The sequence below is a fragment of the Mytilus galloprovincialis genome, chromosome 7, assembly GCF_965363235.1.
Source record: "Mytilus galloprovincialis chromosome 7, xbMytGall1.hap1.1, whole genome shotgun sequence".
Classification (NCBI taxonomy): Eukaryota; Metazoa; Mollusca; class Bivalvia; order Mytilida; family Mytilidae; genus Mytilus; species Mytilus galloprovincialis.
Genome location: NC_134844.1, coordinates 74,095,371 through 74,108,438, shown reverse-complemented (window position 1 = coordinate 74,108,438; position 13,068 = coordinate 74,095,371). Strand labels below are relative to the sequence as shown.

The following is a 13,068-nucleotide window of genomic DNA, read 5'->3' as shown; positions in this document are numbered from 1 at the left end:
TGGAAACATTCAGAAATAAAGTGAGTTTGAACCATGCAAGTGACAGGTACGTTCGATTCCAATCTTACTTTACTATAGGATTGCCAGTTTTCCTGCCGCAGGTCGTGGTTCTCTTCGCCAGTGCACCCCTGATTCCTCGATCGACACTACAATCATACATCCAAAATAATTGGGGGTTAAAACTCTAATTTGACATTGACTTCAACTTCATCAAAAACTACCTTACCGAAAACTTTAACCTGAAGCGGGACAGACGGACGAACGAACGAACGGACCCACAGACTAGAAAACATAATGCCCCTCTACTATCGTAGGTGGGGCATAAAAAAAAAACAATTACAAATGTATACACATGCCTTGAATTGTGTAACTTGAATTGAGGATGGAAACATTCAGAAATAAAGTGAGTTTGAACCCTGCAAGTGGCCCCCAATTATACAGCCAAAATGGATAATAAGTTCACACACAATAAATGAAGTTTGTGTCAGTCTTCATTATTGTGGTACATTGATATTTAAAAGTTTTGGTAGGCATATACTTGCATATCTTATACATAACAATATTTTGCTACAAGATGCATTGTTTTATGTGTGTGCTATATCTTTTATGGCAACTAGGTTGTAAAAAAGCTATCTTGTTCAGAATGACCTGTTTAGGTCAAATACGACCTTTGTAGGTCAAATATGGTACCTCGACATGTTTACGACATCATGTATAGACACATCACAATTGACTATTCTGCACTTAAGCGTCCAGGTGATATTAACCTTTTCATTTATGAATAAAATTAAAATATATCTTAATTAAAGAATTCATTACATCAGAGTTTTACTATTTGCAAATTTCATTCAAGACCAAAATATGGCCATTAACATATATCATCTTCATTCGACAGATGGTTTACAAGCAACGCATGTTTTTTTTACTTTGATAGATGTTTCTGTGCTTTTTTATAAAATTGTTTCTTTTAAAATTGTAACACAGTGATGACTGCTGTATATCCATATTTTGACGATTTTATTTATTATGTCTGTTTAGTTCACGCATCGTTGTAAATACAACGGAATTTGATGAGACTGTCGTACAAGTGAGAGGTTAAGCGCTATAAAACCAGGTTCAATCAACCATTTTCCACATTTGAAAATGCCTGTACCAAGTCAGGAATATGACAGTTGTTGTCCATTCGTTTTTTTATGTGTTTTGTCATTTGATTTTGCAATGTGATTAGGGACTTTCCGATTTGATTTTCCTCTGAGTTCAGTATTTTTGTGATTTTACTTTTTAGAATATCAAAATAGGTAAAAAATACTCTTTAGGGGGACGACAAGTTGGTTTTCGTTGGGAAGCTAAGCAGTCAAATGTTGTTTGTCTGTTTGTCTGTTTGTCTTATTCATTTTAAGCCATGGCGTTGTCAGTGTATTTTCGACTTATGAATTTGAATGTCGCTCGTATTCTTCGCCTCTCATTTGAAATAAGCATGTTTTGAAATAAGCACGTTTTAAATTGATTTTTAATTTTAGTTTCTTGTGTACTGTATTTTGGAGTTTAGCATGACGTCCATTATCAGTGAACTAGTATAAAAAATAAGATGTGGTATGATTGCCAATGAGACAACTATCCACAAAAGACCAAAATGACACAGACATTAACAACTATAGGTCATCGTACGGCCTTCAACAATGAGCAAAGGCCATACCGCATAGTCAGCTATAACAGGCTTCGATAAGACAATGTAAAACAATTCAAACGAGAAAACTAGTATACATATTTGTTTATTGACCAGCTGAAGCACGCATCCGGGTACTGGAGTTTCTCGCTGCACTGTAGACCCATTGGTGGCTTTCGGCTGTTGTCTGGTCTTTGATCGAGTTGTTGTCTCTTTGACACATTCCTATTTTCAATTGTATATACATGTAGCAACAGGTGAACATATGATAAATTATGAATCCGGTGTATCCTAACTCTGCCCCCTTTTTTTATATCAAATAGTTGTCCACTTGCCTTAAATGTAATTGATATTCAGATAGGGTTGGTTGACTAGAACATTTTGCAACGTTTGCAAATACTGAGAGAAGGGGAAATTGTCACATTTTCCTGTGCGTCCGGCGTCAATACGGTAACACATTTAGCTTGTACTGTCACTAAAGTAGTAAACATGGCATTTTGTCACCATATAACTGTTCTTTTTATTTCAGATTAAAGGTTGTCAAATGTATTTATATAGTTGTCAGAATATCTAATTTCCGTATAATTGATTGAGATTTATCTTAACAGTTATACGTCCTTTTAACTGTATTAAAGAACACGGCTTGGTGTTTTTCGGCTTTGCCTCCAAAGCTCGTTCGAAAGACAACCCGTCGTTTGTTCGATCACTGATCTCGTCATATCAAAGGCTTATTTCTGGTTTGAATTGTTTTACATTTGTCATTTCGGGGCCTCTTATACATGTAGCTGACTATGCGGTATGGGCTTTGCTCATTGTTGGAGGTCTTACGGTGACATATAGTTGTTAATTTTGTGTCATTTTGGTCTCTTGTGGAAAGTTGTCTGATTTGCAATCCTACCACATTTTTTTTTTAATATTAAAAATGTATTTCGATAATCGGTGTTGGACATGCCGCACTTGTTAAGAGTGTGACTGGTCGGCTCGGTGTTTTTAAATGGAATTTCTTGTAGATATTAAACTTTAAACTGGAACGTTAAACAGTTAGTACTTTATGGTCCAAAAATCGGTTCATATTAATAGTACATCAATATGTCAGAAACACGAAATATGTGTCACCGGACGTTAAAAACCATCGATCCTAATTGTAGTTAGTTAAAGAAACTTAACATGATATAGCTCTCGTAATGCACGTATTCGATCATAAAAACCACTTTAGTAAGTAAGTAAGTAAGTAAGTAAGTAAATTTTATTTAGAGTCGGCATATATATACATAATAACAGACAAAACATGAGCTCTGGTGACCTCTTTAACCAACTATCACATAAAAAATATACTACGGCTTATATATAAACCCAAATTTAAGTATACCAAGAGTATCAGCATGCCAAGTTTAGTCATAATACTTTGAATATAAAAGTAAGAAGATGTGTTAAAATGACCGATAACAATCTATCCATAAGTGACCAAAGAAGGTTAATGTAACAATCTAACTAAAATCAAATCTCTGCACTCGCTCATTTTTTATGCTTGGTGGCTGCGTGGGAGCTCACTCGCTCATTTCTTATGCTTGGTCGCTGTAAGAGAGAGGGGGGGGGGGGGAGACCAAGCATAAAAAATGAGCGAGTGCGGAGATTTAATTTTAATTAGATTGGTTAATGTAGATACGTTATCATATGGCCTTCTACAATGAATAGTAAGCGATGACAGACACGGCATGATAAAATGTGAAACAATCTAAAAGAGCGGAAAAAAACCAAGTCGAGAAGTACGTTTGACAGACAGTAACCAACGATAACACGTTTTGACTTGAGACGGGTATATACTGAATGTACATGTATGTGAGCGCTCAAGAACCCTCTTCTTGCTTGGTACAGTGTTGAAATCAAAGACTAAATCAGACTAAACGGACTGAATTGATTGGATAGATATACAACAAAAAGCCGCTGTACAGAACACTGCATTAAAAAATACCAATGAATTTCCCTTTCATATATTTTGTAATTGTTTTTTTTAATCTGTTCCATTGTTTTGCTATTACATTAAAATTATATTGATTAAATTCTTTTTCAAGAATGATTTGATTGTGTGCTCTTCCATATTTCTATTCTTATTATTACACTGATTTGAGTTTAAATGGGGCTATTGGGGTGAAAAGACTAGGTTATAATGACCTTGTCACATGTTCACGCGCCCGTCTAAATTAAGGACCTTTGTCAGCTGTATGTTAGTCATATCGCAATGTATTTGTGAAAATTTGATGCTGATGGGAGGTTTTTCAACATCTCTGTCAATCAACTTCAAAAAAAAGAATTTTAGCTATTTATAGCTTGACATATAGATATTGGAAGATGTGGTGTGAGTGTCAATGAGACAATTCTCCATCCAAATAACAATTTAAAAAAAGTAAACCATTATAGGTAAATGTACGGCCATCAACACGGAACCTTGGCTCTCACCGAACAACAAGCTATAAAGGGCCCCAAAATTACTAGTGTATATGTATAGATCTATACTTGTCCATTGTTCATTCTAAACAGTATGTTGCCCTTTAACAAGGATGCTGTCTGTGTCATTCGCATTGGCCGAGTTCACTTGAAACTTTTCAATCGACTTTAGAGTTAATAGATTATCACGTGAACGCATTAGAGTTGATATTCGGAACAACTCTAAGCAACTCTGGTGTAAGGCCCTGACCAAGCATAAAAATAAAATATTCTCATTGGTTTGACGTCATTCAAGAGTTTCTCGAGTCTAACCCTGGCTTGGTGAGGGTTGGAACCAGGGTACGAGGGGTTAACTCGAGTGGTTCAAGTAAAATCATTTGTTGAAACCCGAGTAAGTAAAGTTAACTCGAGAGTTTCAAGTGAACTCGGCCATTGACGTTAACACGTTAACACCACAACTCCTCTTAATCAATATTATATCCATTCTTTGATATTGAACCGTGCATCTGATAATGATAATGAATTACGAACATATGTCTATAGAATACCCCATAGCGTAACATTCATTATTTTTCTTTTAAAGCCGGGGGGGGGGGGGGGGGGGGGGGTGTTACCTGGGAACAAATCAATATCTCGTTTATACCATCATTTATTCTGAAATGGGAGTTTCTCGCTGCATTGAAGGCCCATTGGTGGCCGTCGGCTGTCACAGTGTCTGCTCTTTGGTCGGGTTGTTGTTTCTTTGACACATTCCCCAGTTTCATTCTCAATTTTATTCATTTGCAAAAGTAATTAACGCCTTTTCATTTCAAGCATAATCTTCAAAAGAGATAACTGTGTGAAAAGAAGTATAAAACTATCAAATAAAACTATCAATATAAAAAAAGAAGATGTGGTATGATTGCCAATGAGACAACTATCTACAAAAGACCAAAATGACACAGTTTAACTTTAACATGTTTAATTTGTTTATATGCCAATACAGATTATAATATATAAATGATATTCAATAATTATAAACATATACATGTTTTTGCGTGTTTATGCAGTATGAGTTTTGCTAATTGTTGGATGCGGTACAGTGACCTATATAGTTGTTAACTTCTAAGTCATTTGGTCTTGAGACTTTCAAGATTTCTAATTAAAGAAAGACAACTCCAACTTGATTCTACAATTCAAGCAACCTGGAGTTGTCGCACCGTCTACATGTTATATGGTTGGGAAGATGTAAAATAACAAAAAGTGTTATATAAATTTATAAATTTCCTGAACATGATGAAGACATAGTTTAATAACTGTCAATTCATTCATTATCTAAATAAATAAATATGTGTTACTCGCATGTCCTTTAAAAGTAAAACTAAACATGAAGTTATAATTTTCGAGAATTGTTTTAATTCACTCAAGTCTTCCCCGCCAGAATCAGCTACTGGTGTCATTTGGTCGTATGAAGATATTCATTCAAGGCAATGAAAATGCATCTCTCTATTTTTATATTTATTTTGAACGGAAAAATTTGAAATCAGACACAATCTGTATGTGCCTGTCCTTAGTCGGAAATAGTCCGAATTACCCTGAACATTAAGTGTCATTTACTATAAAGTTATAAAAAACTATCAAGCGTCAGCCGTCACTAGTGTCATGATTTAATGTACGTTTACGACGTTTACCCTGCTCTGCGCATGCCCTGTGTAATACCCGCTAATGTTGAAGTGTAAGGCGGCTGACTTTCATAGCAGCACGATCAATCCTTTCCTAGCGAGTGTTCTTGGACACAGTTTTGTTTTTCATTGTATTAATGCTTTTCCTTTTGCTATCTATCATACAGAATCATGTAAAGTTCACTAACCATGCACGGAGCCTCTCAATTTTAATTTGGAACAGTTCAAACATTTTATTTCAACATGGAATTCTTCAGAAAACTGCTTCTAACTTTGCTGTCTCGCAGCTGAAATCTTCTAGCCCTCGGTACTAGTGTTCTGTTTATTTGATTGCTTTAAATTTGTTTTATTTATTTGCTATAGCTTTTGTCTTTGTGCCAGTTAAAGCAAAATATGATATTCTTTTCTTTTTAACTTGCTTGCTTTGATTTATGCATGTTTGCTTAGCTATTTTATTATGCATTTGTTTTCTTTGTACGTGTAGTCTGTCATATGTGCTTATAATTTGTTATTTGTTTTTTAAATATCAAGTCGGTTAAGAGCTCTACAGAGTTCATGTTAACTGTGTTGTGAATATCATGCCCTACTCTAAATTAAATTTTCTTTCTTACTTAATTCACGGAAAAATCTAACTGGCAGTTCATAGCGAGGAGTAGGAATCTAACTGGCAGTTCATGGGGAGAAGTAAGAATATAAATAGCAATTCATAGTGAGGTGTAAGAATCTAACTGGCAGTTCATGGGGAGGTGTAAGAATCTAAATGGCAGCTCATGGGGAGAAGTAAGAATTTAACTGGCAGTTCATAGGGAGGTGTAAGAATCTAACTGGCAGTTCATGGAGAAAAAAGAATCTAACTGGCAGTTCATGGAGAAAAAAAGAATTTAACTGGCAGTTCATGGGGAGGAGTAAGAATCTAACTGACAGTTCATGGGGAGAAGAAAGAATCTAACTGGCAGTTCATGGGGAGGAGTAAGAATATAACTGGCAGTTCATGACGAGGAGTAAGAATCTAACTGGCAGTTCATAGGGAGGAGTAAGAATCTAACTGGCAGTTCATGGCGAGGAGTAAGAATCTAACTGGCAGGTCATAGGGAGGTGTAAGAATCTAACTGGCAGTTCATGGGGAGGAGTAAGAAAATAACTGGTAGTTCATGGCAAGGAGTAAGAATCTTACTGGCAGTTCATAGGGAGGTGTAAGAATCTAACTGGCAGGTCATGTGAGGGGTAAGAATCCTCCTTTTTTCGGAGGACATCAAAAGTTCAATGTAAGATAAAAAAACTTAATTCATATAGTTTTTTCACTGACCTCCTCTTAACTTAATTTGGGCAAGGATTTGTATAGTAAGACTATACAAATCTTGATTTGGGGAAAAAATTGATTGACCAATTAGGGAGCTACCATTTGATTTTTATGGGGGGGGGGGGGGGGGGGCTAGGATGAAATTTGAAAAAAATAGGCAGGGACAGGAGTTTTGAGTAAAAAAAAAGGCAGGATGAGCAACTTGATAAAAAAAAAAGGCAGGATGACAATTTATGTAAAAAAAGTCAGGATAAACTAGTAAAAAAAAAGGCAGGACCGAATAGAGTAAAAAATAAAAAAGGCAGGACAGGGATTACAACTACAAAAAAAAGGACAAAATTTTTCATCCTAGCACCCCCCCCCCCCCCCCCCCCCCCATAAAAATCAAATGGTAGCTCCCTTAGGATATTTCTCTAATTTTCATGCTATTTTCACATTTCCTGACCGGTGTGAGAAAAATATTTCTAATCTCTAGTGAAAAATTTGTTCTCAGCAAATGATTGGTTTAAATTTAATTGTGACGTCAAATTTTCTTGTTTTCTTCTGAATTTTCTTATTGTGACGTCATAGAAAAAGGCGACCATGTCTGATGACGTCACATCAAAAGTACACAACTTTCCTCAAATCTTTGAAAAGGAAGTACAAATCATTAGAGCAACAGATTCAACCACTGTAATTCGTGTATTACGATATTTCTCCATTCTCAACAGTTGAATTTTAATTATTTAAAAAAATATTAAAATTTAACTGTCTCGAGTGGATAAATATCGTAATACACTTGTTGCACTTGTGGAATCTATATATATAAAATCCATGTCATTTAAACACATCTTGCAGCCATTTTGAACCCCACACACCCAAACTATTTGAAGTAAGTTACTTATCCTTCATTGCTTTTGTATGTCGTCCCTTAAGCTCTGAATTTTGACTTTAAGACCTGGGACTAGTTATATTCTATCATAGATACCTGTTTTAAGGTGAAGTGCACAATTTCATTAATTGTTTATAAATTTGATTGGTAGCTGTCTCATTCGTGAATATCCTGGCACATATCATTGTATTCATAACTCAAAACATTAAGCTCAGGCAAGATAAAAATTGCGTAAGTTCACAAACTACCGACCATACTTATCAGGCTTTTAATGGAGCGTTTTCTCTTTTATTCACGACTTTTTAATGAAAACAAACTTTTTTCCATATAATCTTAAAACAAGAAATTATATTTTAAGTCAAAGTTTGTTTCATTATGAATCTTCAAAATAAACAAAAGATTGTTTTCATTTCCCGTATGAAACTAATAATATTATACTTAAAGTTTATAATCAATCAATTTATTTAAAAAAATACACTCCCTTAAAAAAAGGGCTATTAGATATTAATTGTCCTAACGTCCCATGAATTAAAAAAAAAAAAGGTGCAGGGATTAAAACAGCACTTAAAAAACAGTGTAGGATCCATTTTACCTAAACCTAAACTAGTTTTAAATTTAGCATTATAAAATCATAAATAAACCCTAAGATTTGGTAAATTCTTATTAATTTTACACCATGCAGACGACATGAACATCAAAAATAAAACAGACTATACCTTGTAATGCAATATCGAACTTAATCATATGATGTAAATTGAAACAGACTATAAACCTATTGTTGTAAAAGCAATTAATTAAGTCATCGTTCATGGCCATTACGTATATCATTGTTCACCATATATTAATGAGTTCATCGTCGTACCATTATATAATGGAAGTATCATGCAATAGAACTGCAAATGGAAGATTGATAAAATAAGTATCGCAAATCTTTCGGAAGGAAATTATCTGTTAAAAAGTGCAGTAAAATTGACAAGGTGACCCAGATTCATTGATATCAGCCATGAGTGTTAAACGGATGAATTATATCGAGCTGTCGACATTTCTTACAAACAAAGGATTATCTGATACGGGAAAGAAAAGTATTACAGGTAAAAACATTGTTCACAGGTATATTTTTAGTGGATAAAACCCTTGAACTGGATCTGTTTTTCCGGGAGGGGAAAGAGAAAGGGGGAGTCCAATCATGTCGTGTTTCATTAAATTTATTAATCGGCTGAAGACTAAACTATCAAAACGATATTAATTGCAGTCGAGCCTCTTTTTTATATACTCCCAATTTCAGCCTGGGTTATCATTCCTTTAGTTTAGCAGGTGCAAATTGTGATGCGGAAAAGGGGGGACTCAGCAACAGGGGGGAGTATGTATATAACAATATATGCATTTACCATGTATATACATTTGTACGTAGCTTCATAAAAAACGAAAACATATATATTATAAGAATCTACGGAAGCGTATTAGCGCCACACATTTTTTTTGTATTTTTCTTCCTTTGTTTGCGTTATAACGCAAACCTTTGCGATATAACGCAAACATTTGTTTTATCTTATTTCTTATTTAAGATTCAAAGGAAACAGTATTTATTAATGGAGGAGGCTGGATATAATAAAATTTATCACCTTTGTAGTAATTGCAAAGTAAACTGTTTGAATAATTAGATCATATCAATGACTAATAATGAGCAGAATAATATAAGAAGATGTGGTATGAGTGCCAATAAGAAAACTCTCCATCTAAGTCACTATTCGTAAAAGTAAACCATCATAGGCCGAATTACGGTCTTCAACACGGAGCATTGGCTCACACTAAACAACAAACTATAAAGGTCCCCAAAAACGATATCCAAGTTACTGCTAGTATATATATTACAAAGAAAATTGAGTAAATTGAGGTTATACCTAAGAAAAAAATCAACCCTGCTAATATAGCTATAACCGAATATAAATATACTTCCAAAGTAAGCTCTCGTTTGAGATCTGTGTAAAGTAGGTTACATTCAAACAAGCTACCCTTTGGCAATAAATGTATAGAATGAAGATGTTTTATTAATAAAATTATGTTCTCTCTATTCAAATTGCTACCCAAGCATCTTAAAAATACTTCATTATATTGAAATGAAAATTCAATGACTTTCTATCAAAGAATCTTGATCATATTCTGAGATTTAAAAAAAAATGTTTCCTTATTAATAATTCATTTTAAAGCAGAAAGATCATTTTGTCTATTTGACTTGGAGGTTTCACAATTGTATGACATTATTTTTGATCTTTCAATTTTAATATGACTATATACTATATCTATTTTCTTGTTAAATTATATACTTTTCTGATGCACAAATCAGTCTTAATTTATGTATAATTGCACTTCAATTATTCCATTATTCCTATGCATATTTATTATAATGATTTGGCCTTGTATGTATGTTTCTTTTTTTATCTACTAGTAAATCACATCCGAAATGAATGACAGACGGACATATATACAAAACTTAATGAATAATTGAAATAAAGATGTTTGCGTTACATCGCAAAGGTTTGCGTTAAACGCAAAGGTTTGCGTTATAACGCAAAGGTTTGCGTTATATCGCAAAGGTTTGCGTTATAACGCAAATGTTTGCGTTATAACGCAAAGGTTTGCGTTGTAACGCAAACATAGGAAGAAAAATAAAAAAAAAAAATGTGTGGCGCTAATACGCTTCCGTAAGAATCAAAACATGTGTTCATAAAATAAAATATAGATAAATAAAACATAAAATCCATAATTGTGCATAAAACAATATATGTATTGATTGAACATATATACATTTTATGAACAATTATTTAACTTTATATTTTGATTTTTATGAATATTACAACGTCCTTATATAGAGTATAAACATGATAAAGTAAAGAGAATAATGGGCCAAAATTATAAAAAAAAAAAAAAAAAATGAAAAAATGGTCTAAAATTTATTAAAGAATTTAGATATGTGATTTCCTTCCAGACACTCTCTATGATAATGTTGATCAACAATTACTTAATAAATTTTTAAAGAAGGAAGTAAAAATTTTGTGTTTGTTTTTTAAATGATGTTTAGACGAGGGAAAAGTAAATTTGATTATATTGAAAAAAACAAAATAACACGTACCTTCCGGCTCTTTTTCCGTTTACATAATAACATAATATCATAATCTTGCATTAGATAATATCTCTAGACTATTGTCACATAAATATGATAAACATATATTACAGTTTGTGAAAAAACAAAACATAGCATAACAAAAAAAATACATACATGTACATATGAACTAAAATAATTAATAAACTGTATAAGGTCAGAGTACATACATAACATAAGCAGCATGTAATGTTCAGAATTATATTAATGCAAAATGCGAAGCAGGACTGCACTCAACCATCCATTCACCTACCAATCATTTTATTTCAAATTAAAACACACGTTAAAATAATAATTAAAACATTTACCGAATCAGTTTCATAATCATGATAATATTATGGTTAATAAGAACTCGTGCATGTGCTTTTGTACCGATGTGCTACCACATAACTTTGAATTAATTGACATTTATCCAACAGAGTTATTTTTATACGCGGTGTATAACTTTCTGCTTAAAATAGATAAACATTTATATAATTTTTTTCAGAAAATGAAATTACAGGACAGATGTTATTTGAATTTTGTGAAGAGGACATTCAGGATGCGTTTTCTGTGTTCAGAGACAGATTTACAATACGGAAAGTATTAAGGGAACAAAAATCAACAGAAAACCAGTCGTCCTCAGTCGTCTCCCCTAACCGGCCCTCGTTACCATCAGCCAATCATCAAGTTCAGCCTTCATTACTATCAGCCAATCATCAAGTTCTGAGTTCCCAACAATATAAACAATGCGATTTAAATAAACAGTTGTCTAATTCATTGTCAAACAAACCTGTTTCGTCATCAAGTCAACAAAACAATGTATACAGTCATCAACATCATCAGCCAACTCGTGGAGTTATTTCCCTTGTGTCATCGGAACCTGAACGGAATTCTCCGATGAAGACTCAAGTAAACCCAGCATTTATGTCTCCAAGTCGGACTATATCATCACCACCAATCAGAAGAGATGAAACCCAATCAAGGCGGCAGTCGATCGAGTTAATGAATGAAAAGGTTTCTAGTACGGACGAATATAGTCCTAATCGCGATCGGAAAGTAATAGAAAAAGTTGATGATAGCCAACGGAACATTTATGACTCGGCAGTTGATGCACTAGTTTCATTGTCAAAACATATGGGCAGTGACTCTAACATACAACAGAGAACTGGTTCGACTGAATTTCGTATAGATCCGAAAAGTCAATCGCCTTCAAAGACTGCGTCTACAAATTCGTCAAATATGAGGCATCAAAATCAAATACAGCTATACCAAATGCCATCTGCAAGTAGCATATATGGCTTAAATTATGACTGCACATACGCATGGAGTGTGATGTCAAGTAAAGTGAAAACTTTTACAGCAGACGAACTGTTGTCAAAGAGATCACGTTATGCCAAACCAACGGAAGCCCAACGATTGGGTGGAATACTTATAAGAAATGCAGCACACGCAGCAGGTATATGGAAGGATGCACCATGTTTGCATGAAATCAATGTTCCCCAAAAGAAAGAATTTTTCAAGTTTATTGTTTCTTTAGCTCCGCAGTTATCAGCTAGTCAAAATACTATATTTACTAGGTTGAGGGAAGCTCTTCAAAATAGGAGGAAGTATCTTCTGGACAAGAAACTTGGTAAAGTACAGGCAAGACGTAAACGAGGCTCTAGCGATCTCAGTATAGAAATCGCAGATAGTGGTTCGTTTGTAGATCTGTCTGGCTTACCCGATGATTTTGAAGACGAAAGTATGGACAGTAGTGCAGACGATGACGTAAAATTTCGAATGAATAATGAGGAAATCCAGATTAAAACAGAAGCAATTATAAAAAAGGAATAATAAAAACTTTACAGCAAATACAACAGTTGTCTCCTTGCCATAATAGATATTTCTTGGTAGGGACGCCACCTAGGTTCTGTGAGCAAACTTTTTTTCAGTCATACATGTGGTATGATGTCAACTTCCGAACTCCATAATAAGAGAGTTCTG

The 13,068-nt window shown here is 34.0% G+C and overlaps 1 protein-coding gene across 1 annotated transcript; it reads left to right on the top strand.

Annotated features, from left to right (window-relative positions):
* Positions 1 to 8,720: 8,720 nt before the first annotated feature.
* Positions 8,721 to 12,928, top strand: LOC143083639 (uncharacterized). The gene is made up of 2 exons (XM_076259916.1): positions 8,721 to 9,034; positions 11,591 to 12,928. The coding sequence occupies exons 1-2, from the start codon at positions 8,947 to 8,949 to the stop codon at positions 12,916 to 12,918; spliced, it is 1,416 nt and encodes a 471-aa protein (XP_076116031.1). The 5' UTR covers positions 8,721 to 8,946; the 3' UTR covers positions 12,919 to 12,928.
* The last annotated feature ends 140 nt before the right edge of the window (positions 12,929 to 13,068 follow it).

Bases quoted from the DNA above. Each gene is read 5' to 3' on its own strand.
- LOC143083639 (XM_076259916.1), top strand. From the start codon at position 8,947: ATGAGTGTTAAACGGATGAATTATATCGAGCTGTCGACATTTCTTACA. The intron at 9,035-11,590 runs GTAAAAACATTG...AATTTTTTTCAG, and splicing joins GGGAAAGAAAAGTATTACAG to AAAATGAAATTACAGGACAG.